Below are 26,616 nucleotides of genomic sequence, written 5' to 3' on the forward strand. Positions count from 1 at the left end.
TCAGTCCTGACTGCATTTCATAAATGACTTGGATGCAGGACTGGAGGGGATACTAAGCAAGCTTGCAGATGACACGAAACTTGGAGGAGCTGTTGACTCCCTGAAAGGCAGGGAGGCCCTGCAGAGAAACCTCGACAAATTAGAGTGCTGAGTAATCACCAACCATATGAAGTTCAAGAAGGCAAAGTGCCGAATTCTGCACCTGGGGTGGGGCAACCCTGGATGTAAATAGAGACTGGGGAATGAGATGCTAGAAAGCAGTGCTCTGGAAAGTGACTGAATGTCCTGGTTGATGCCAAGTTGAATATGAGTCAGCAGTGCCCTGGCAGCCAGGAGGGCCAACTGTGTCCTTGGGGGCATTAGGCAAAGCATCTCTAGCCGGTCAGGGGAGGGGATTGTCCCACTCTGCTCTGCACTGGGGCAGCCTCACCTTGAATATTGTGTGCAGCTTTGGGCACCACAGTGTAAGAAAGATATTAAGCTCTTAGAGAGCATCCAAAGGGGGGCAGTGAAGACGGTGAAGGGCCTTGAGGGGAAGCTGTGTGGGAAGTGGCTGAGGTCACTTGGTCTGTTCAGCCTGGAGAAGAGGAGACTGAGGGGAGACCTCATTGCAATCTACAATTTCCTTGTGAGGGGAAGAAGAGGGGCAGACACTGATCTCTTTTTTTTTTGTGGTGACCAGTGACAGGACCCGAGGGAATGGCCTGAAGTTGTGTCAGGGGAGGTTTAGGTTGGATATTAGAAAAAGGTTCTGCACCCAGAGGGTGTAGACTCCCCAGGGAACAGACTCCCCAGGGAAATGGTCACAGCACCAAGCTTGACAGAGTTCAAGAAGTATTTGGGCAATGGTATGACTCATGGGGATAGCCCTGTGCAGGACCACAAGTTGGACTCGATAATCCTTGTAGGTCTCTTCCAACTCAGCATATTCTGTAATTGTCTCTTGTCTGCTGTGAGACCTTGGGCTGGTTATTTCAAGTGTGGCTACATTTGGGAATGATGTGTTGCAATTTTAGTAAACATTCATCAGAAAAAGCCAAAATTTCTAACATATTTCCTCCCTTCTAGCAGTGCACAGTATTTGGGTCAACTAATTTCTGTGTACTTGGCCAAGAGATATATAAATCTATACCTATTTGATTGTAAATGCAAAGGTATTACAAATGAAAGGCATAGAATTAATTGAGTGATGCATATTCAGTCTGAACAACTAGAAAGCATTCAGATTTAAATTTGCCTTTGTTCAAGTGAAAACTTAAAGATGAAGGCAATGAAGTTGGTGAAAGGTCTAGAGCACAAGTCTTAAGAGGAACAGCTGAGGGAATTGAGGTGTTTTAGCCTGAAGAAAAGGAGGTTCAAAGGGTACCTAGTGGCTCTCTACAAGTACTTGAAAGGACATTGTAGTGAGGTGGTGGGGAAATGGCCTGAAATTGCTCCAAGGAAGATTTAGATTGGATATTAGAAAGAATTTCTTCACATTTTGTCTATCATTGGTATAGGCTGTCCAGGGAAAAATGGAGTCACCATCCCTGGAGATATTTGAAAGACATGTAGATGTGGCACTTAAGGACATGGTTATTGATGGACTCGGCACTGCTGGGTTAATGTTTGGACTTGATGATCTCGGAGGTCTTTTCCAACCATAATGATTCCATGATTCAATAAGAAAAGAGCTCTGTACTTTGCTTCCAAGGACCAAACAATAATGTACAGGAGAAGAGCAGGTCTCCAAGTAACCTCTGTGTGGCCTTGGATGAATGCTGACAAGTTCCTAGAGAAGATACAGCACAATTCGTTATACCCCAGCTCACAGTGGATACTCTCAGGAAGGCTCAGGCTCAGCAATCAGCAAAAGGGCTGTGTTAGGGAAGTGTGTAGCAGTATGTGATGTGAATTTCGTTTTCATTCACACCCCCAAGGGGGAGTATGAACCTTACACAGTTGTTACAGGGAGCCCAAACAAGTGTCATTTCAGTGACAGAGGCAAGCCACATGCTCTTGAATATCATTGACCAACCAGTGTGAGGCTTGATCGAAGACCTCTGAAAACAACTAAATTATTTAAACTGAGTCTTACAGAATAGGATGCTGACTAAAATGATTCCTTAGTTAAGCTTCTGTGCCTTACCATCTGTGTCATTAGTATTATATTACTGTTTATTGTTATACTCTCAGCACTGAATATCCCAAGAGTTAACATGAATAACACTAGGAAAAAGCCAACATGTATAAACCTCAAATGCTTTCATATAGCCAGTACAATGTCGTATTCAGTAATAGATCTAAAGCAAGGGGGAAACTACTTGAAAACAGAAGTCTGTGAAGCATGGTATGACCAAAAAATAGAAATTGTCTGAGATGATTTCCATATGCTTAACATAAAAAAATACCATGACTGATTTGGATGAGATACTAATGGTTGCATGAACTTCTGACTCTGAATAATTATATCTTCATATTACACAACTGAGAAGCTATGACAGATAGTTGTGAATGGATGTAAGGGAAAGTAAGTCACATTTACTTACCTGATTTAACAGCAGTACTTTTTGAAGAAGAATATTCAAGAGTTGATGGATATGTCACACCTTTTCTTGGCTTGCCCTCTACAAAAAAAAATATTAGAAGGCATCACAAAATATTCTATGTTTTCTTGCAATAAAATTCTGATCTAACATAGGTGTTCAGAATTAGACCTCTCTTCTTTACTGCCCAACTCATTTTCATGAAGATTTGTTTCATCTGATGGCAGAATCTCAAAACCATACCACTATAATACCAATGCCTAAATCCAGCATCATAGAAAGAAGTTAGAAAACATGAAAACAGAGTCCTGGGGGGAAATTGAAGAGGTCAGTAAGTTCATTCCTTTGCTCTCAAATGATATTAAACAGACAGGGATCATTCCTGAAGGACATCTGTATAACTTCTACTTAAACCCACAGCTTCCCTAGGCAGCCTTTTCCAGTGCTTGACATAGAAAGCATGTTTGATGTGGGATTCGTTTCATCATGCACATAGCATTCTTCTCCGACCTCACTTCTGTGAGATGCCATTTCTGGCAACAGCCTTTTGCAGTAATAACAGTGAGAGAAGGCTGTGCTTCTGTGTGGGAACATATGGTACCTATATTTAGGTCTAAAATGAGGGTCCTGTCTTAAAACAATGAGGTATGTTTCCCAGTTAAGCTTTAAACTACAAATCTTTTTAGTGCAACAGCAGATGCCGTCTCTATTGGTACATGTGGCTATGCAATTCCATCTCTTGGGACAGTTTTTATATTCACATATGTCACTGAGTGAAAAGTGTTGTAGAGAAACCCAGTGGAGGGAAGACTGCTTTGGCCTCTAGAAGTGGATGTAGGATGTAGGTCTTCTGGACCCTGGGGACTGTCTCTACAAGATGCTGTGCTGTGTTATGTATCTGGACCACCTCAAGTGAAAACTACTTCTACCTCCTGCAAAATCTGAGTTATGGTGATCTTTCCTTTATTCCCTTGGTGGATTCTTTAAGGAGGTACATATGGCGCTGCAAGTATGTCAGTTGTCATCCTTGGTGATTAGTCCAGAGATGAATTGCACTAAACAGAATTAATTCCTACAGACTGAGCCACTCATGGGAAGTGGGAGCTGTTTCCCCCATGATGGCACACAAAGAAAGGTATATGGCAGAGGAACTCTATGAGCAGGGATGTCCATGGAGCTGGATACTCACTGTCCTTTGTCCCTTTTCATGTCTCTGTCTTCTTTGTTTTACTGCTCTAATGAGGTAATGATGTAAGAAACTGTCCCATTTTTCACTTACAGTGATGTAAACTGAGAGTAGCTCCACTGAAGTCAATAAGGATCCACCAAAGACCAGGTTAGCATGCAAGGACAACCTGGAAAGAGCTCCCTTCTTGCCCTCTGGGCTTCCCTCACAAAAGTTGGTCTAAGTGAAGGGCAGCAGGTTTTCACATCCACTTCCCCTCAAGCTAAAATTGCGATCAGTGGCCAAGCAGGACTAGGGAGCTCTTCTGCCAATTTGGTAGAAAGACAGAAAAGTTATGGGATCACAGGTGACTTCTAAATGCTTTTCTTTATCCCCAGCAAAGGAAGAGTTGTCAGGTATGAGAAGCTGATACATGGATGCTGTAATAGCATAATAATCTGATCCTAATTGAGAATATTTCTGTGCTAATCTGATTTCTAATGAAAACCTTAAGCCCACTGCTGTGAAAATACACCAGCTAGTGTGGAGAGGCTGGCTGCTGCTGGATTCTGGGGGTTTTGATCAACAGCAATTTGCATGTTCTATGTGACCAAGAGGTAGGTCTGAGTCCCGACCTGAATGTGCCCTACTCTGTGGAGGAATGGTAATATGTCTTTTTCACTAATGGGAAAAAGTTACATCTAAGATGGAGATTGCTTAACATACTTAAAAATGTGTTTACATGTGGGCTGAAAACATCAGCTTTGGCCATTGAAATACAAGCTATAGTGTGGTTCCTGCTCATCCTCTCACACTTACATTTGACTAGCAAACTCAGAAGTTTAGGACTTTATTTTTTTAACCCAATAGCTGCAAAACTCCTACGAAACTGAATGGAGTCGTTTTACTGAGAGCCAAGTCATTTCAGTGCTTGAAAGTGAATACCAGGGCATTTGCATACCTCCTGGTGTGCTGGCTGCTTTAATCCCAGAGGACAGACCTTCTTCTCCACTGCCCCTAAATCATGCCATTTCATTGCCTGAGTCCCCTAAGAATTCCTCTTCTGTGCTCCTTTGTGTGGATGCTCATTCACAATTTAAACATCACAACCTCAGTGACAATATCGTAACTATGAATAAACTGTTGGCACATTTCCAGGGTGGAGTATTGCATATAGGTCTGATCTGCCAAAAGGAAATTCAGCTGGAGAATAGGGGACTCAGTTCATGCTATAAAGCTGTTCTGAAATTAATGCCTTGGGTGACTTTGTATTTTTATTCAGCAATGCTTTATGCAGTTCTATCCTTTTATGACTCATAATTGTAAAAAAACTAACCCCAACTCATCACTTTCCGAGAATGCAATTTGTATGCATTCAGCCTCAGGCTGCTGAGATGAATAGCACAGCCTTCCTGGGTTTTAGTCTTCTAAATTTCTCTAAATTTCCCACATTTTCAGTGAGTTTTCTTCCTATGCGTATATGCATTCCTATGCATATATGAAATATAACATGTTGTATGATATGTTAGATTTACATTGCAGCTAGTTTATAAACTAAGAGTTCCACTGACATCAGTGAGAGCACTCAGAATGCATAAAAGTAAGTGCATTTCTCATCATCTCCTTTTACATGTGCTTGTAACTTTCTCTTTTATCTTCTTTTACAGTGTCTCATTAATTAAGAAAAAAGGTTTATTACCATAAATCAAAAATTCCTACAGTTTTATAGGATAACAACTGAGCAGCTGCTGATGTAAAAAACCCCAAACAAACTATTTCCCATTTATGTACCAGAATTACAATGTGCTGTTTGTTGGGGAAAAAACTGCAACAAGTGCAAATAGCAATTCAGCTATTCCAGGAAATTCCTTCTCATCCAAAATAAATCCCTCTCATAATGTGGTGCACCCATGGCAGACTACTGTAAAAAGGTGCATCCAAATCCATGAATGCAAAATTAAGGTGACAGTTTGTTTTGGTCAGTTTCTGAGACCTCCTTTGCTGTCTGCAAATTTTCATACGAAAAGAACATTTCTTTGTTTTTAGAGGCTGTTCAGTTATTTGAGGTGTTAATTTTTCGAGGAATGATGTATTTAACTAACATCAATCTTAATATAAAGATACAATATAAATTTATATATAAAAATATATATTAATATAAATATAAAATCTCAATGTAAAATAATCAATACCTATCTTAAACCTCCAAAAGTTCAGACCAGCAAGAACAGACCCACTGTACGGATGCATGAAGGAGTTAGATTTAGAAATTATATGTAAAGCAATGTCAAGCAGACCCTTTCACACAGGTAGAATGAGTGCAAGTAGGTTTAAAATAATCTGAAACTGATGTAAAGGGGATCTAATTTACAAAAAAGCCCTAATCTGTGAATTTTGTCAGTGAATGCAAGCGAGCTCCTACATATACTATGGGGAGAAAAAAGGAATTAAATTCAGATAGATTTCCTTGCACTGAGTAGATATCAAAACTATTTGGCTAACAGAGTGGAGAGGATTCCTGACACACTTGGGATCCACCATTCAAATTGCTTAATATTGGGTTTGCATACGTACAGTATGGCTATATGTGGCTTGAGCTTGCTTGACAGAAGTCAGAAGTTGCTTCAGGAGATGCAAACTCAAGTGCAGGCTGAGGATGCTTTATATAGCCAAAAGACCCTTTAGTTCCCACAACAGCACTGCTTGCCAGGGTGGAGAGCAATAGGAAGACCTCACAGCGAGTACCAAAGCTCAGATCTTGTGCATCAATAGCCCCAGTTAAGGTGCCTTCAGAGACTCAATCCAAAACACCTGTCACCTTCTGCAGTGGGCTCATACCCGCACTGGGCTGAGCTGAGCACACTGCTGGCAGGGTGTATGTCCTTTGTGGGCTACATAGGAAGCCCAGAACAAAAAGTGTCTCAAATGCATTATTCATGCTAAAGCTGGGTGGGGTGGGCCTGTGGTGACTAACCAGGTCTTTAAAAGGAGAGGCTGCTTCTGTCTCTACCCATTGCTGCCCAGCTATTGGGCAGTGGGGAGCAGGCGGGAAGGGCAGAGGGCTCCAGTGCTCCACCTCAGAATGGTACCTGACACGAGGAAGGACTCCCTCCAGCGCGGCAGCGACAAGGACCGGACCCCGTTGGAGAAGCTCCCGCGGTAAGCAGAGTGGCCAGCAACTTTCTGGACAAGGATCTTCCCGCCTGTGTTGTCAATTATACCACTGCAAGGAGGCAACATGCTGTCTGAAGGCAGAAATTCCACGAAAACCCTGGAAACTGGTCTACAATGCAAGAGCTGTGAAGCATTTGCTTTTACCTTTAAACCAGGGGCAGTACTGGAGCTGTCATGCTACTACTAAGTCTGCTACTAAGAAATATCTGTGCTGCTTCTGCTCAGAGAAGGGCAGTTTGTTATAAAGTGCTGTCAGGATCTGTTTGCTCTTCCCACTGGTTTACTGGTCCTGTGTTTAAGTTTGACCTAGTTGCACACAAGAAAAAACTACTGCCTTCGTTAAAATTCCTGTGAGCTTGATTAAATGATTGAAGATACAGGGAGAAGTACTTGAAGATACAGGGAGAAGTACTCAGAGGAGTTTTTAGGCCAGCCATGTGATAGAATATGTTTTCTTTGAATTTCAGTATGTATTATCTGAAAAAGAATAAGCCTGGTTCTGACCTCAGCCTGGAGTAAACCGGACACAATATTGCTGGAAGCTGTAGAAAACCTGGCAGGCTCCATGTGCTGTGTACATCAAATGGTGTTTGTCATATGATGTAATGTATCTCAAGACAAATAGAAAACCTCCAGTGAATAAAACCTGCTCTGGCATCACTAGAACAGCAAGTAAACCTGGAAGCAACTGTGACTGTAGAGGTGTGGTAGGCCTGGCAGTAATGACTGTGCAGAAAAATAAGTAATGGGCAGCAAACAGTGCTGAAGAATGTATTGGAGCTGTAGCTTTCTCTGATGATTGCAAGAAGCTGCAGTTAAAACAAATGTATGGAAAAGAAATTCACTGTCTGTGGAAATGCAACATATAAGCTAACAAAGCCAAATCCAGCTGGCAAATGAGAAAAATTGAAACCTTCACTGCAACAATACAGACAGCCAGCATTTGAACTACAGGGAAATTGCAGTTGCTACCAGTAGTTTATAATTCCCTTTGGGGCTCGTTCTGCATACAGAGAGAATTTCCATCATGCACTAGTATCTGAGGGAAGAATTTGTCTCTGAAAGCCTGGTAGTCATCTCCCCAGCAAGTGGCTGTGCAGGCAGAGCTGCAGCCAGGAGGTGGCAGCCCTATGTACACAGGCACCTCAGCCTGAGACCTGCACAATACAGAGGCAAGGTGTAAAGTCCCAAAGCTTTAACTATGCAACTTTACTCGAGATCCCAGCAATTTCAGAGAACTGGAAGCTCGGCAATAGCTCAGATAACTCTGAATGAAGTCAAGTTGTCAATCAGGCTCTACAAGTTCTTACTGCGTTTTCAGCTGAATATGTCCTGCTCTTTATCCTGCCTCCAATTACGGTATTTTGATTGTGCAGTTGTTCTCCATTAAAATTTTATGCACATTTTTGCATGGATAATAAACTCAGCAAAATTTGTGCTATAAAATTTGTATTATACATTTCCTTGTCTAGTGGCCTTTTATGTGGCAGGAAAGCACATTACTCAGCCTTTGATGTCAAGGACAGTTAAATTCAAATCTGGAGAACCAAATCAATCCCACAAGTATGAGAGTTATGTGTATTCATCACTGGTGATATGCCTGTTTTTTTCTTAAGCTTTATTAGTAGCAGCAGCTCCATCCCTGTCTTCCACTTGAATAATAATAGTACAATAGTAATTTGCTATGCATGAATGAGAAATCTGTGAATCTCAAGACACTTCTCCAAAGACTGAGAAACTTTTTCAAACAACTGATTTCGACAGGAATACAGGATTGACAGCACTTTATAAGAATCAATCCATTATATTATACACGGTCTTTCTCTCAGGTTTTGTACTAGAACAGCACACTGCAATCAAACCTAGAAGGCAGTGGGAACTGTAAAGGGTTTGAAAAGTCAAAAGCTCTCTACACTGAAACGATGTGTTTTTCTGAGTGCCTTGCTCATTTCAACTGACTCACCTGTGAATTGCAGCATTGCAGACGCTGGAAAAGGAAGCATAAATGTCTGTGCCATAAACACGGTATTTTACATCTTGACATCCAGGAGGGCATTTTGCAATGAATTCTGGATTGATTATCTTCCCTGCCTTGACGTCGCAATCAATCTGGGGTACATCTGTGAGTGCAAAATCTTGGTAAAGTCAGATTGAATGTTTCCATAGCTGATTGATCTTATCATGAAACAATGAGTAACTGAGTGCCAGGAATGGCCTCCTCTTATGCCTTCATATCAATGGGTTTGGGATACAAGGCTTCTGTGTGTTCTGCATCTTCAACATAATGCATAATAACTCCTATACCAAGGGATGTAGCAGTAACTAAGGATGGAATGAAGAAACCTGTGGATGTTTCTGACCTTCAGTGTTTGCTTCTCTGAAGGAATTTCTGTTATGATGCTTTACTGGAGAGAGAGAGGAGGCTGTCACCCAGGCTGTGGTTAACACGTGGGAAGGAGGGGTAGGGATGCTTCCCAAGCCTCCTGCTGTGCTCATGTAGCTCCGTGCTGCAGTCAGAGCCCATTATCTTGCCCTTGATTTTTAAAACTATTTGCTGGGTGCAATTTGCTTTGAACAAGGGGTTTAAGTGTGAGTTTACAGCCTCACAGCAGGCTTGTTTGTCAGCTACATGAGCAAAATAATCTGTGGACAGAAATGCTCCTATAGCAGTATAGCTGAAAATTATACATCCTGGTGCGTAGATATGCACCACTTGTCTCACTCTAATCAGCTACATATGCTTTGTGTTACAGCTGGTTCATTTCACATATTTCTCTGTCTCTCTCTGTGAAAACCTTAGTGCTTTCTTGGATCCTTCTGTGGTACTTAATGACCTATGAAGATACATTTTAGTAGCGAAGTACAAAATTTTCCCTTTATATATATTAAGTAGCACACACTTTACTTAGTGATTTGTTTTTAATAAAAGAATCTGCTAGCTAACATATACTCCCGTTGACTCCAGAAAATTGTGAAAAGTTACCAGAATATAACCTCACTTTGCACTTATTTTATGTATCAGACATGCATGCTGTAAAGCAGCCAAGAGTTCTACAGGGACCACTTACATAGCTTAGGTTTTTTTAGCTTCTTTGTGGCTTCCTTAGCTGTATATGTACATGTAAGAAACACACCTAGAACAAAGAAAATATAGTATCAGGAAAAAGGAGGATATCAACATCAGCCACCACAAACTCCCATGCATGAGATTTCTCAAATTTGAATCAACAGTTTGAAAAACTGAAATGGGAGTATTCTCAGCCATAGCTAGGTTCCTACTTGGTTAACTTTGCAGTCAAGATGACATCTACTGTGGGGAAGTTTTTTGAAGAGGATTAAAGATCAGTTCACCTCACTTACTCACCCGTGGAACTCACTGTCTAAAGATCCATTGAGTCCATGTGGTCCAGAAAACCACAAAAAGTCCCAGTATTTCCACAAGGAGTGGAAACTCTTTGCAATTGCTGTGATAGAGACATTAGTGAAACAACATACTCTGCATACAAAGCAACTGGGAAATTAGGGAGAGAAAGACTTCATAATAGCCCTTCGGGAAGGTTACCCTGTAATTGTGCATTGTGGCATTTCACTCACTGCTGGTAGCAGGTAGGGAATACTGGGAAGCGTAACAGACCATTTGAGGTTCTAATGTGGCATGTCCCAGTATCCTGTCCTGCAAGGGCACTCGTTTTCTTCAGTATCAGAATTATGGTTTGAAAAGTGTAATAGTAAAAGAGACATATGCTATTATGTTAAAACATGCATCACAATAGTAGCTTACCTTGTTAGGTTTACTTGCTAAGTGATGACATAGAAAACCTCTTCATTCTCTTTGTGCTTATTTTATAAGAACTGTACTATGAGTAATTAATAACTTCATTACAAGTATCTTGACTTTTCTATTCACCTTTCCCTTCTCTGAACTTTCAGAGGGAATTAAAACCCTCTATGATGTGTCGGCTGATCCTCTTATCATTTGTTAAGCTAATCTTACTAGAATATGCAACAGAAGTCTTTTCTTTCTTTTATGCTCTTCTCCCCCTAGACTGATTGCAGAGAATTTGTAGACTTAATCACTCCTAAACTTGCTGAAAAGAAAAAGCAGTCCCACGGTGTCTGAAGTGACAGTGTACAGATGCACTATTTGGGCCTTTTGTCACTGGTGCAGTTGTGTAACCAAGGTAAAATTGTAGTTAAATAAAAAAAGGAATGAACCAGTGGAAAATAAAGTGAAAAATCTCAACTACTTGGAATGTTAGAGCATAGTAAAATGTGGAGAAAGTAATTTGGTAATTTATGTAGAAGAACTACATACATTGCTATGAATTTGAACTAAGAACTACTGTCCTGACAGACTTGAGGATAACAGCTAGAAGGAATGTTGCCTGGGAATATCACAACCAGAGTCTTCATATAAGATGAATTGCAAATTCTAGATTCTCTACTTGTTCCCAAAAAGCGAGATCCTATCTGACTGCTAGGGGAAAGAAACTAAAACACATTATAACATTTTGATACCAACATTTGTTCATGGAAAGAGCAAGAACTGAGAGAATTCTGAAAGGCTGTCCCTATGGAAGAAACAGATTTTCTTTAGAGGGAATCTTTACATTACAGACATTTTTCAGGCCCAGTTGTGCCATCTGGTATGGACTGCATGCAACTGGTCGTGTATTTAGAGATCTCTAGCGATTAATATTTTTTCTATGCCAAAGTCAAGAAGTTGGGTGGCCCATTTCTGAAAAGCTGTGCCAAGGCTTACACCTGCCACTGGGAACTTCATCAGCCATGGAGTCCGAAAGGAAGAGAATAAGTCAGCAGCCACTGCTCAGCCAGGACAAAACCATAAACTCCTAATTGCAGCAATCAACCTACTTACCAAAGAAGGTTGCAATGGCTGTGGCCTTCATGGTGAGTAAAGCAAAATCTGGGTGCGTCACTAAGAAGCACTGAAAAGGAAAAGAAGAGCTCATCAGGCTGTGTTCAGAAGTATCGCAGATGACTCTGGAACGGTGGGGAAAGAGGGACTGTGTTCTTTTTTGATCTTTCACAGTCCTCACATGCTGCATCCTCTTCTCATGCTGTAGAACAGCTGATATCCCCAGAGGAGATGGTGCTTCAGCTGTGGCACTCCCATGGACTGTTTTTTTTACTTCTGTCCAAAATTTGCCTTTTTCCTCAGGAAACCAAGATTTCATTCACGTACTTATTTCTGAAGCCAGTGTCAGGAGACAGTATGATGGGCACAGACATGCTCTGAGGGCTACTCAAGTCTGTTCACTACTCTTCAAGACATAATCACAGAATCTTATTGTCTACACATCAAACCTCACCATGTAATCCCATGTAGATATGAGGAACATAAATAAGTCCATTCAGTCCTGAAGGATGTTGCGTAAAGTATTTTGCAATGGTTCCATCTTTTCTGAGCCAAATTACTGGTTTCTTCCCTTTTCTGAGGATGTGTGTCCATGTGCATGTACGTGAGCACCTGAGATTAAGAGGACTCTGTCAGAACATCTGGGAAACATTTTTTTCTGGGTCTGCATAAGTGGTTCATGACCCCTGCCATCCCTGAAGCTCTTGGCCAGGCTACAAGACTGCATGCTTATCAGAGATAACTCCTCCTCTCAGCTCCTCCTGAGCATCACCTGCTGCTTTTGCTGTTATTTGGTGATTGTTGAGGGAATCCTACGTTGGGCGCTCATAATTAATCACAGTCATTAAAGTACTATATAATGCTTGACAAATCAGAGTAAAAAGTTTGAAAGGGAGAAAATATTTTTGTGTTGTACAGGGAAAAGCTTGAGAATCAAAATAAACCTGATTTTCAAAGAAACTTATTACATGCTTACAAATGGAAAGATTTATACTAAAATAAAAACTAGCTTGCTATCAAGAAAGAAAATACACGGAATGTTATAGCTGCAAATTATCAGGAAAAGCAACATATCTGCCTCCTGGAAAAAAGGCAGAGGCAGATTTCACATAGCAATTCATGTACTCAGAAGCAGGGCTTTGGTTGTCCCAGAAAGAAATTTAGACTAACAAGGCAGATACAGGAGAGAAACAGAAAAAAAAAATCCCCTATCTTCATTTAAAATGTTTCCACATTTTTTTACTTTAATTATTCTTCTTTTTCAAGCAAGCCACGTCCTTCTAAGGCAAGGATGACTAAAATAGTATGCTAGATTAAACTGAGTTCATCCAGTTCTAGATCTATATAATTTATAACCCTTTTTACATGGAGCAGATGCACCTCTGATTTTTGCTTCCCTGCTACAGTCAGAGAACTTCAAATGCCAGGACATACTAACAGTATCACTTCCCAATAGCATTATGTCTTTCCTTGGTGATCTCCGTAAAACAGTCCTCCTGCTAAGGTTGCTAAACCTGAAAGCAACAGGGGTTGCTCAGAAGACACTGAACTGAATCCTGGAGGCATGGAAAGTGGTTCAAAATGGTAACTGTGTCTTTCTGAAAAATGATGGGTTGTGCAGTTGGGGTGACCTGGGGCTGTACAAGCCATAGCAGCAAGAGCAGTTATGTGGTAATATTCTGCTGTCACAGTTAGTTTCTATCAAAAAACTTCGCTCAACGTCTAAAAGAAAAATCCATTTTAAGCATTTACCGCAGTGTATTTCCACTGTGAAACTGCTAAAGAAACTAGTAATAAACTATAGAAGAGAGTTCAGAGAAACTTAGGTCAGATGCTTTTCTCCTTACTTATGTGTCTCAACCCATCAACACAGCAGAGGTATTAAAAAATTACGTCCTTGCAATGAGTTCTCACTTTAGGTCAATCCCAGAAAAAGAAGAGGCAGAATTGGAGATGCAAATTATTTGCAGAAACACCATGCACCATTAAAGACTGTACTGGCACTGGCTTAGGCTTTGGGAAAGGCATCTTAATATGAACATTCCCCAAATTTGCAGCAAATAAATTCAGCAGCGGCATCTTTATTTAAAGACAAAGAGAGCTGTGAGAATGTGTCCTGACAGTATTTGGTGTGGTGCTGAGATGTTCTCGTCTCTTTTTTAATTAGAGTAGAATAGATCTAAGATGATAGAGAATCCATGTAAAAGCTGGCTTCATGGGTCTGTTGCTGTGCTCTGTGGAGAGAGTCCAATGCTATTTGACTTTTCCTGTCTCACAAAACATATAACAATCTGTACCACCAGTGCTGCACAACACTTCCCATTGCTTCCAGGAGTCTCTGATGTCCCCGAGCCCTATTGCCCCCAGGCCACGGTCTGCTGCCCCAGGAGCTATCCCAGTCCTCCTGGGTGGCACTACCCTAGGCTTGGCTGCAATTGCAATCTCTACGTGGTCTGCTGGTGGGCATTTGCTTTTCAAGGCAACAGCAAGTGGGCTTTTTTCATAAAATATTATGAATTTATTGCAGAAAGAGGCCAAAAAATCTAATTGGGTTTAATATGTAAAGCCCGTAAGGGGCAAATGAGTTCAGCAGACCCGTTAGCCTGCAATAACAGATGCTTATCAATAAGAGAGCTAAAAGAAGCATTTAGTCAAGGCTGTTAGATTTACTTAGAAGATTTGTTGTCATAGCTACACAGAAAATCATCTTATTGTGGACTCTGTACTTTTGCTGGTGCAGTTAATACTAGTATCCTGATGGAAATAAATTGTAATAGTAAAGAAACTTATTTTTGCCACTATATTAGGCACTGGTATATCAGGAAGAAGTGCATAGGCATGACAGTACTCCAAGGGGGGTCCTGGCCTTTAGACCTTGGGCTGTCACATGGGCAAATGTGCAGGAGGATTTACATTGCTGACTATTAAGTAACAGGCATAGAAGCTCCAAGCTTTCTGTTGTGGGAAGTCTGTGTGCATTCATTGTATGTGGGGCCTAGGGAGTCACCTGATTTAAGCTGTGTGAGATCTCCTATACTGTGCACTAGCATGGCATGCACTGCTTCAGACTGGTAAAGGGAACAACAGCCTGGAATAAAACATGGGGGGTTTTGTTTCTTTTGGAAGGAAAGGCAAAGCAGGGCTCCAGTCCATGCATATGACCGGCTTTTTAGTCTGTGTGGATCTGCTGGCCAGCTTGGGGTTGTTTTATTTACAGATCAAGAATAATACTTTGCTAATAAACACAAAGATGTTCTTCCTTTGTTCCTTTACAAAATGAATAGGTCCCACTAAAACAAAACCAAATGTTTCTACTTTGGGTTAGTTTGGAGCATGAATTTTGCTGAGATTTGTCCTAATTAGATTTCTATTCATGCAGTATTTGCAGTCCCAGTCAGAACTGGTAACTAGTGACTATTCACTATTAAATCTCTTAAACCGTAGGCTGGATCTCTGTTTATCTGAGTACATTTTCCCATCTATATCCTTCAGACTGTCACATCAGAAGTTACCCTTATGCCAGGACAGCAGTTAAGTGTATGCATTACATTAACATGTGCTTAAATCCCAGCTAAGTACAAATGTAGTAAGAAGCATCTCCTTTGGTGTTTCCCAGTGCAGATCCTATTTTACCTTTTAAAATGAAAGTTCTATTTCACGTTGGTTACTTTTCTCCTACCACAATACTTGAAAAATCTTGAGTATTAGTGAAGAGACAGAGTTAGCAAACTATTCTTTCTGCATATAAAGTAAGATTTTTATACTGACCTTTTATTAGCAACTTGACTTTTATAAAGATCTGAGAGAGCTGCTACATACTAAAAACAAACAGATGGTTTAGAGCCACATAAATTCTCACTATATGACAAACTATTACATTTTCTGATGGAAGTGTAGGTTTTAAGTCCTTGATTTTTGGTGTCAGGCACTGCTGTCCATTCCACGTGCAAACTGAAATTCTTTGCTGGTACCATGTGCTTTGCCTCTGCAGAAGTAAGCAGTTTATCTCCTGTAATCTCCTGTGCCACAGAAATTAATTTGTATACTCTCTTTGTACCATAATAGTGTGTGTTATTGTTCCCCTTCTCAAGGGGTTCTAATATCACAGAAGCACTGGCACCATAAAAAAAACAGAAGTGGACTTTGTTTGAAAGCTGTCTGAGCAAGTGGCATGGGGTTAACAGCATGATCTCTAAGTGCTGTGGGTTGAGTTAAATATGTGCCCTTTATGAGAAAATCAAGTGGGCTTGGTGTAGGTGTGAGTAAACTGGTTTGGATAAACAAGAGCTGATCATCATCTTCTAGAAGAAAACATTTTAGATTTCTCTTTTTTTTTTTTTTAAATTGTTTAACCCTTTCTTTTTTTCATGCTCATACTCTGTCCCTATGGTATTGAACCTTGCTTGGCAGTACAAGAAAGTTCCTTTTGGTGCACACTAGGTAATATGGCTAACACTTGTCACGCACAATTTAGTTTCACCTCCTTTCTTATTAGAGGAAAGAAATTATGTACCCTCAGTGCACTGTGTTGCTCTGAAAGTCTGTACACTAAAAAAAAATGTAAATGGCTGTTTATTTTAAAAATTGAGGTAATGAGTTCTGCTGAGACAGAAAATTCAAATTGGTAACCGTATTTCATTTCAGAGGTTGAGATTGCTCTGTAGGTATCCCAGGCCAGGTCACAGAAAGTAAGATCCAAGGTGCTATTTTGCGAGGGTGAGCTTATTTGCATGCTAGACTTTATTCTTGGAGAGGTCTGAAATAGAATATATGCATCCAGGAATTTAAAAATATTGCAGACCTCATCACTACTGCTATTAAAAAAGACGAGTGAATGCTCACCTGTTTTCTTTCATATATGAAAGAACCCAAAAATGCTTCCTGGAGGCAGTGATGAGCTTCAGAGCACTGTGGTGGATTCTGCTTAATTATCCAGTATCTCAGAAAGCTGACAAGGAAACGCAAGCTTTTATGGCTGCAGGTCTTTCCCTAGTGGTTGGAGGGCCTGTAAGAACTTTTGTATGTCACATATTTGGCAATCGTGGATCAAGAGATTTTTGGAGATCGAGGGTGCCATTCCCAATGGATCACTGGGCACACTCTCCCCTCTCTGTTGGAACTACTCCACTGTGCACTTGGGATCCCAAGAGCTGTGCAGATGTGCATGGAGCCTTGCTGCAGCCCTGTGGTTTGCACACTCACATGGGGAAGAGGAGGCAGGGAGACTCTGGTTCTGCTCTGCTCCCAGGCAAGCAGCAAGTTAGCTCTCTTCTCGCTTTCTTTCTTTCTGTCCCCACATTTGGAATTCCTTGTTGCACAGGGGTCCTGCTTCCTCACAGAAAATTGGGGTATCAGAACCTTTTGTGCCCTGGAGTCTGATGACGGGAGACCTCTTTGGTGATGAAGAAAATGTAGGTTTGAACTCTCTGAGGCCAGGGACAGCCCTCATACAGTTTTCCCTGGTTAAGGATTCTCACCACTTGCTTCTTATTAGAAGGCTTTGATTGTTGGGGCTGCCATATAATGTTTTAAATGGTGCCCACTCTGCTCTGCGAGGTCAGAGCTGATTTAACAAATGTTTATATGCAAGAAGAATTTAGTCCAAAATAGCTCAATTCAGGTAGGTATGATGAAGAGATGCTATACCCAGCAATTCAGAGCCAAATAAAAACACCCAAGCAGCTCTGCACTATTCATTTTGTGTTCATGCAATGCCCTGAAATTAAAACAACATACGGTTGAAGTAATAGTGACGATCATTTCTCTGCTTTCCACAGAGCTCTTTCAGAAGAAAGTAATTTATTTAAAACTACAGTGTGATTTAACTTGCCAGACCTTTCTCAGAGCTTAAATAGAACTGTGATGATTATACATTTTCATCTGTCTCAGCAAGAAAACCATCAATTATGCTGGTCTGACCTGCCCCTTCCAGCAAAGGAAGAGATACATTTAGAATATGTCACCCACCCACACAGAAAATGTAATTTGGACTATCTGGATGATGATTTCTATGAGGGTCATTACACTGTACTTCCCTGGCTTCTGCTAATGTATTATGCGTTATTTTTTTCATTTTGATGCACAACTTCATGCCTCATTGGGAATTCATGTTAGCTTAAACCTGTGAATTCCTGTATAGACAATTCCCTCCCTCTGTCCTCCTCCCCACTATGGCTTTTGTCTGCTCATGTATCTGCCCCCCACACTCCCAGGAAAACTTCTTGCCCTTTCCTAATTTAACTACTTCTGCTTAATATCATTCAGACCCCAGCCAGGTACCATCAACCCTTGGCACTGCCATCTCACCAAGAAACCGAGGGCAAAGACAAGTACCTGCAATTCAGCAGTGACCGTGGGCTGTGCTGGCTTTGTGGCATGAGATTTGTGGCCACATTTCTTTCTTTTTTTTTTTTAGAAAATATGCCATCTTCTAATTCCAACAAATGGTTTTAACAAAAATTACTTTTTAAAGTACTTTTAAAAAAGAAGTTACTTTTTAAAGTGCAATACATGGTTTATACACTATAAAAAGAGCACTAAGTAACCATGTTATTGTGCTGCCTGCAAACTAAGAATTAGTGTAGTGTGCAAGAATTCCCCTGAAGGTACATATTTAGTCTAAAAGTGAAGAATTTGCGTTAAAGGCACTGAAAAAACTACACATCACCTTGGGGATGGTTTTTGGAATTTCTGTAGCATGTTCAAACAAAACTTGAGAGCTTTTTTTTTTTCTGTTGGTAGAAACTTAGAAGCTGAAATTTAGAGAAACTTTAGGATGTTTAATTTCTGCTTATTAAAGCTACACATATCCCTTTACTACAAAAGTGAGTTATATGACTGGCTCAAAACCAAAACTCATTCTTAAGCATGCTAGTAAATTTATACCACAGCTCATAGAAAACCTTTATCAATTTAGTATCTCCTGCAGTCTGTGTGACTACACCAAAGCCATGGACTGGTTGGATAAGGACTCAGAAAATGTATGTAATTAAAAAAAAACAACACCCTGGCATGTGGTACTAGTTTGAAGTAAGGCATTTATGCCTAGTAATGACAACTTGATCAAGGAAGTGTCTTTTGCAAAATGTCTTCAGCAAATCAAGAAGCTTGGGAATGCTGTAGAAAGCATTTTGAAAAGATAAGCTAAAATCTGCTTCTGGATTTTACTGGAAACCAGTAAAACAAAGTTAGAAAGTAGTTTCAGTTTTGCATTACAGATCTCTTAAAAATGATATTGTTGTTCTCCTTGCACTGCTTAACATTTTCCCTTACATATTTTGTACTTTTCAAAAAATGTTATTTCTTCCTAACTAACTGCATTATTCCTACTTCAGAATATTTCTTTCCAGCCCTCTCAGATAGATAACTCTCTGTTACCTTTAGTTTAGAAAAAAACTAACCCATGTTACAAGAGAGGTTTACTACAAAAGGCAAATCAGAAAACAACCCCAAACCACCTTATTCCTCTCAGTCTATTTCTAATGCTGCTTTGCTGGGACCTCCAAATCCTTTACCTCCTTGCAGGGTCAGCTGCTGAAGGCCAAGATTCCCGACCCCACATCCCAGGACATTGCGCATGGCCACACTGCTACATGCCCTGCAGGTGGAGCCCAGGCTCCCTTCTTCCTTAGGCATGGGATATAGAGGTGATGCCACCTGGATGCTGAGTGGATAAGCATGAGTTGTTGTGGTACCCGGGTGCAAAAAGCATGTCTGGATCTCCTACTGGAGGTGACATTCACATCCTCCTGGTCTGAGCCATGAGGGGCTCCTAAGGCCACTCACCAAAACTGCGCTTTCTCATATTCCTTACAGAGAGTGCCAAAGGCTAATCTTTAGTCTAGTCTAGTCTAGTCTTTGGGCACAGTCTACCAATACTTCTACAGATAAACTGGATGCTTCTCTGCTGTCATCTCCAGAGAGATCTTTGGATTTAGAAGTCTGTCCTGTCTCCTGCTCCTGGGTCCTGCTGGGAAGTGAGTCCTGCTCCTCAAGGTCTCAAGGTGAAAAGCTGTGGGGTGGATGGAGCCTTACATTTTTTTCCTGTGGCAGGCTGGCCTCCCGAGCTAGTGGTCATGGCTGCTTTGGCTTTGCTACAGGCTGTTTCAATTGTATCCCTCACAGCTGGTGCTGGTCCACCGCCCATCTTCAGCCCAACAGGCACATTTAAGCTGAGGTCTGCCAGGCGTGGCTCTTCTGGGGAGTCATTTGGAAACTGTGGACCTACATATACTGTTTCCATTTTTTAATGACTGAAGAAGACATCCAGGACTCCATGCTGCTCTTGGGATGAAAGTGAGCTATGAATTTGCACGAGTGCCAGCATTATAAATGAGGCTATTATGGGTAGTGCTGGGTTATGAAGACATGCTACTGGTGGAGGGGCTGGTGAGAGACATGACGTGGTGTGGGCCAAGCTGTGCAGCCTTATGGCATGTGTGTAGGCAGCCCTTGACAACACGGGAGTGGTCTCTCTAACATATGGGTCATGCAGACAACATGAGGGATGGCTATGCTTCCAAAACTACATCCCTCAGTATCTGAGTGCCCTGGAGGGGAAATGAAGAGCTAGAGAAGGAGGTGGCAAAGAAAGTGGCCTCCAGAGCCCAGTCCTGAATACTGTGACAGAGTAGGTACAGCCAGAAACTGCTGAGAAATGTGTCTCAGGACCAACCTGACACTGATTTACCAATTTTGCATATTAGAATCTTTTTAAACCTGCTGGTTTTGCATAGAGAGGAATCACAGGATTTTGTTTCTGAGAGCTCAAGATCAAAAATAAAAACCACATGGACTGGGAGAAGGAACTTTTATTTGAGGTCTTTTGTTTTTTAAACAAACCAAGCCTGCAGACCTCAGTATTTTATAATCCACTTCAATGCTCAAGAATTTTGTTCTGAACTTAGGCTTTAGGACATTGCCCTGTGAGCTTCTACTTCAAATCTAGTTATTGCCTAACCTACATATTTCTTTCTACACACAGATTTCACCAGTGAGAATAGAAGATATAAACCACAGAAGACTGAGAATTTAAATCTCAAATTACCATGTATTTTGAGATGCACTTTGGTGGAAATGTCTTTCCAAAGCAAGGTGAAAGAAGACTTGTCTGACTTATGTGATGCCAATATTTGACCTTGTACTATTTGTACCAGGTTGTTCCATTGGAACTACTCTAAACTTCTCTAATCTCTCACCTCCCTCATCTGGACACTCCTCTCCTTCCCACGTAGCCTTATTTCCAAACAATCTCTTTCTTCATATGCTTCCTGTCCAAAAACTTCTTCAACCAAGCCCAGGAGAACAGAATTCTCAAGAGCTACAGAAGCACTGCAAGAGAGGCGAGAAAGATGCGCTCCCACCAAGGTGAGCAGGAAGGACTCCCATCATCCTCAGATGGCTGGCAGCTGTGAAAATAGCCCTTGTAGTCATGGAGCCATTACCCTTTCCTAACTCTGACTCACTGAAGTTGATGAGGGCCAGGATACACAGCACTGCTGCCAGCTTTCCTCTGTGTCTCGCCCTCGTTCTATGGACTGAAGGGTAAACGACATATTTGGGGAAAATAAAAAAGAATGGGGCCTTCTGAATCACTAAAGCGACCTGGCAGGGAGATTGAGAGGCACAGAGGTGGCCGTGTCCAAGCCTCCCTGTAAACAAGTGATTTTTGAGAGGTAAAAAATTCCACAGTTTTATGTATAAGCCTGGAGGTGCTGGAAATCCCCAGCTCATCCTGGTGGGGACATTAAAGGACTGCATGAAGCTACATAAGAAAATTCAGAATTTTCCCCAAAATTTTGACACACGTATAACTGACGCTTGGCAATTATATGCTTTTTTTTCATATGAATCAAGCTGCCAGCTGAAAGACTGTTGGCTGCTGTGTTACATTTACGAAGATATTTTATAAGGTGACAGGCCGAAAAACAGTTTGCACATGCAAGTTCATCTTGAAAATATTTTTTATATCTATGTCTATGGGATGTCCTGTAGAATGAGACATGTTAAGGATAACTGACACAGATCATGTTCTTAATGTGTCGCTGACCTCTTAATGCACTCTGAAGTTCTGGGGATAAAGCAGAGGTGGGATGGACTTAAAGGGTGCTAGAAAGACAGTTCAGCCATGACAGCAATACTTGTCAGGTTCAGAACTGCTTAAACCTAGATGATTTGAATGAACCAGAGATGGTTATAAATACTCTTCTAAATGCAAATGTGTTTCCAGTTTGGGATATGAGCTATAGATTCAGGTGTTCTGCTTTAAAAGGGAAAGAGAAAGCTACAGATGATTTTTTTTTCCGAAGTTAAAATGCATTTTCATGAGACATATTTATTCTTCCAAGCCATTGGGAAATTTTCTTTCTGATCAACATTTTCTATTTTTCTTCCAGGCCTCAGTCACTGAAAAATGAACCCAAAGAGGAAAGACAGCCCAAGGTAACCCAGCCACATCCTGCTGCAGAGGAGAGCAGAGAAGATGGCAAGAGAGGTGAGGGTGAGCCAGCTGCAGAAAGAGGGAGCAGGCTCTGCTCTCTGTTGGCAGAGCACTGTCAGAGGATGTGGGAGCAGCCCTCAGACACCACTAAATGTACAGCTGCCCCAGCACAGAGTTTGGTGCAAAATGTTTGCAGAGGCCAGAGCAAATACTTGTGTAGCTAGCCCAAGAGTGCCATGCTGTCAGGATTGTCCAGTTCTGTTACCTCCCAGTGTTTGCAAGGGACACTATACCCACACAGCCTGCAATCTCAGCTGGCCAGTACACCTACCCCATGGATGCCTTTGGAGCCTACATAATTTCAGTAGATCCTGACTATGCTGCTGTGGGCCACTGGAAGAAAAAGCCCATCAGTAATACATGCTCCTGTTTTATCTGCAACAAGTCCCTTCACATCCCACTTTTTGCATCATCCTGCTTTCCGCAGGGCCTTGTCAGGAGTCAGTACAAGACAGTCTTACTGCTGCCCTGCGGTCACACTCACAGCAGTGCCTGCATCCCCTTCGGGTTAGGGTTTAGAGTTCACAGAGGCGATGCAGGCTGTTGCAAGACAGACAGTCAGAGTTTGTTTTACTAATAGAAATACAATCTAAACAGCTACAGATTTTCTGGGCATTTGTGCACCTCTCTGAGTCTCTTGTGTGGCAGTGGGAAGCTTTGCTGCCTGCGCGGCATTTGCTCAGGTTTTCCAAGCGGGAAATGTGCAGCAAATAAAGGAACTGGGATGCAAAAGAGTGGCAGCTGCTCCAGGACTGTTAGAGAGGCTCTTTTACAGGCGAATGAACCGTCAATTTGTAGTAAGACATTGTTTTCTAAACATAGCATGAAAACTGTTATCTTGCCTGGCTGGTCATTAGAAGAGAGATAATTATAGTCTCTGTGCGACAGCCGAGCCCAGAACAGGGGCTGCATTGTCCCAGGTCCCAGCTGAGCTCTAGCACAGGCTCCCCAGGCAGCGCTGGGACAAGAGGGCTCCTTGTGCCCCGGCAAGTTCAAAAGAGGAATTGAAGTGCTCTAAGTAGGTGTTAAGCACCTATTTCTCTCTCCTACTCCGGAGTTAAAAACTACTCCACGGGAGAAAGGTGCGGAGGGCTGTAGCTGCATCCTCCCTGGCCTTATGTAGAATACATGCTATGATTATTATTTTTCTTTTTTTTACTAAAAAAAAAAAAAAAGCCCTAAAGCTTCAGTTTTGCGTTTATTTTTGTTTTGTTATGTGTTTCTGTTTTCCAACACAGATCAATGAGACCCGTATGATGATAGGCTTTCAGAAGGAAGGACTATGTTCAGCGTCCACTTCCTGAGCCCTGAATGGAAGGTCTAAACTCAATTTATGCTGTCGTATGCCAGAGAAGTCCTGGTGTACGCAGAACTTCAGGGGGTGAGAATATCCCCCAGGACCATCAGGAAATCCCAGACTGTTGCTTTTCACCACCCATCCAGAAAAGACAATGCCATCCCACCCAATTACAATGGGCCAACACACTCCTCATTGCTCTGGCACCTACTCATGCCAGTACCATTGTGTGGAGAGTTCATGTCTGTGAGTGCCAGACCTTTTTTTCTCAAGAATAGTAAAACTACTTGGTTCGACCAGCCAGTGGTGAGTCATGTGTAATAATACCACTAGGAAAAGAATTGTCTCACATAAAGTAAAGGTAAGAACAAGTTAAGAGCAAATTAAGAACATAATACTTCTACAGGTGGAAACACAAAGCAATATTCAACTATTTTGGCAGGACAGTAAAAGTTTCTTTTTAAAAAAATATTTTTCTGGCTTGAATAGCTGAAAGATGGCAAGGCTTTTCTGTCATTCCAGTGAGAATCACTTCAGCAACTCAAAGGATTAGATAAAACATGCGAACAAAATAAGTCTGTTTAATATAGATACTAATTTAATATTTGAAAATTAATGTGTGGGTGTGTGTAATGCAATTATTTTTGCTAGAGCTCTCTTTACACCTCTGAAAGAGATCAGTCTCACAGTCACGACTGTCATTCAAGTGATGAACTGAGTAAACCCAGAAGAACATGATACTACAGATACAGAAAAACATAGATTTTCTTTGAGTGTAGTCAATGTTTTTAACTTTGGGATGTATATAGTAAAATGCAAACTATAAACTTGTAAGACTTCATGGCTAATCTCAATAACATGTATATTAAAAGCCATCTGAACTACTTTTTCTCTGTGTGGGTTTTCTCATTATGGTGTTTTGTTTAAATTTTGGAGAGGTTAGAGAAAAAGAAGTGTGTTCCACGGAGGACCTGCCTCTGTAATCTGTAAATCTGCTTTTTGCTCTAAATGTGGTGTAGTTCCCATAAACTCTAGGAACAAAATATTAACTAGAGTTGAAAGTTTGCTTGGGGCATTTGGTTCATGTTTGTACTAGTCTGAGAGAAATCACATTTTGAAGAGACTTATCAAGACTCTAATCTCTCCACAGAGAGCTGAACGGCTCTGGCAGGCTTGACAATGCTATTCATTTTTGGAGCCTCACCAGCAAAACAAGCACTCAGCACAAAAGGATGTATAGTGTCTAGGCTACTGTACTGTTCATACATCTGTATCTATCCATCTAGCAAGGGAGTTCACATCACAGAAATACACATCACTGGAATAGTACCATCCTGTACCTTGAAGATGAGTGTTCCCCAGTGTCAGGTAGTGTTAATTAATGATACAACACACACCTTCCTATTTATCAAAGAGACAAAGAAAAAGTATTGAAAGCAAAACCGTTTTAAATTTAGGAACAAGTTGCATTGCCTATCACACACTATTTGAACAGAAGGCATATAAATGTCTATTGGTGTGTGGCTTATATACATCATTCCTTAGCACATAGTTAAGCCCTTGCTGTTCAGGCAGCAAGTATATGTGTCCACTCTAACAGTAGGAGCTTAATGCTTTTATAAATACTTTATGAAGTATATATAATGTAAAGTACAGTTTCATTCTACATTTGTGTCTTCATCTTCTTAAGTCTTTGATCCTAAGCACACAGCTGGAATGCTAAATAAAACATCATGTCCCTGCAGTTTCTCAGCAGTGAAAATATTTAACTATTATCAACAGGCAAAAAAAACAACTTCCCCCTCTACCCTCTAAATAGATATAGTAGAGAAATTACATGAGAATTACCTTGCTTGAGGTGTGCAACTTTTTATTCCTTTTCTCCACACAGTATGAAAGTGCTATTTTTTCCAAGCTTTTCTGTACCCCAAACTCCAGCCAACATTATTCTACAGAAGGAGAAGCAGGCAGCAGAGGGAGGCCTGGACACCTTTTTTCTTTCAGAGAGGAGCTAATCAAACATTCCCATCAAGCTCCCAGCTCTGTGAAAGGCACATTGCTCTCTCTCTCTTTCTTCCCCTCCCTCTCTCTGCTCCTCTCTCCCTCTCTGTCTCTCCCTCCCTCTGTCTTTCCCTCTCCCTCCCGCACACACAGACGTACAGAGCTCCTTACACTGATTTAGCAGCCAAATTAGGCAGTCCTATTTTAAATATATGTTCCCTCCCACATATTTTTGGTAGGGATTTCTATGCTCCTTTTGCACTAGCCTGTCAGATTTGTCAAGTTTTTCTCTTTTGGGAAGTGAAGCTTTGCTCGACTGATGTTTTGGCTGAATCTTTTTGTCTTCCTGTTCGGTTCAGCATTCTAGTGAAAGGACAAAAACTAGTAGATGAGAGTAAACCACACAGCTCTAAAGGTTGTAACTACCAGATTAGTTAGGTGCAGATGAAGTTTAAAGAGAAAAATATCTTTTGAAGAGACAGACTGTTTTACCTTTACTAATGTGAATAGCATTGTATTCCCTCAGCAGTTTCCCTGAAGTCAGAGGATTAGTGACACAGCAAGTCTGTGAGTCTGGGCACAGAGAAGTATGGTATGAGGGTTCTTTCTCCAGTTGGGTGTGAGAATTTTATAAAATGCTCTCTAAGGCTACTAACTGGCACCCATAAAGTTTGACATGGCCAAATGAGATATACAAAATTCATTGAGAGAATCAAAATCACAGCATTTACAAGATGATCACAGAAAGTGCTGCTATCACATTCCAGGATGCTGGAATGCAAACTGTAACTTGCAATTACATCTAGGTATTCAGAAATGTATAGATAACATAAATGAGAGAACATACACTGTTTTATCTAAGATCATTGGTGAAAAAAAATCTAGTACAAATAGAGGAGATGGAGTTCAAAATACACTTTAGAAAGACATGTAGTTCATGATGTAATAATCCCCTAAATGTATTTAGTTTATAGGAAAGTGATTACCTGGCTTTAAATGAAAGTGATTACCTGCTATTTGTGAGTCTCTACTCCAGTACTTACGGACACTGTGTAACAGCTCAGCGTATTAATAAAC

The 26,616-nt window shown here is 41.1% G+C and overlaps 1 protein-coding gene and 1 long non-coding RNA gene across 6 annotated transcripts in view; one reads left to right on the forward strand and one right to left on the reverse strand.

Moving 5' to 3' along the window:
• Positions 1 to 25,635, reverse strand: part of VIT (vitrin) — a 53,093-nt gene extending 27,458 nt beyond the window's left edge. For 2 of the 5 annotated variants that reach the window (XM_064648581.1, XM_064648578.1), the window contains exons 1-6: positions 25,387 to 25,635; positions 11,744 to 11,813; positions 9,933 to 9,998; positions 8,828 to 8,999; positions 6,780 to 6,913; positions 2,529 to 2,606 (exon numbers count right to left, since the gene is read on the reverse strand). In XM_064648581.1, the coding sequence (XP_064504651.1) occupies positions 2,529 to 2,606; positions 6,780 to 6,913; positions 8,828 to 8,999; positions 9,933 to 9,998; positions 11,744 to 11,774 (481 nt within the window). In that variant the 5' untranslated portion in view covers positions 11,775 to 11,813; positions 25,387 to 25,635. The remainder of the gene's footprint in view (positions 1 to 2,528; positions 2,607 to 6,779; positions 6,914 to 8,827; positions 9,000 to 9,932; positions 9,999 to 11,743; positions 11,814 to 25,386) is intronic. The other 3 variants (XM_064648579.1, XM_064648582.1, XM_064648583.1) reach the window with 3 other exon arrangements.
• On the forward strand, positions 10,562 to 23,809 carry LOC135411249 (uncharacterized). Its single transcript, XR_010429061.1, has 3 exons — positions 10,562 to 20,038; positions 20,727 to 21,109; positions 22,138 to 23,809. It is a non-coding gene; the product is annotated as an uncharacterized LOC135411249 (long non-coding RNA).
• Positions 25,636 to 26,616: the final 981 nt, after the last annotated feature.

Source organism: Pseudopipra pipra, chromosome 3 (genome assembly GCF_036250125.1).
Source record: "Pseudopipra pipra isolate bDixPip1 chromosome 3, bDixPip1.hap1, whole genome shotgun sequence".
Classification (NCBI taxonomy): Eukaryota; Metazoa; Chordata; class Aves; order Passeriformes; family Pipridae; genus Pseudopipra; species Pseudopipra pipra.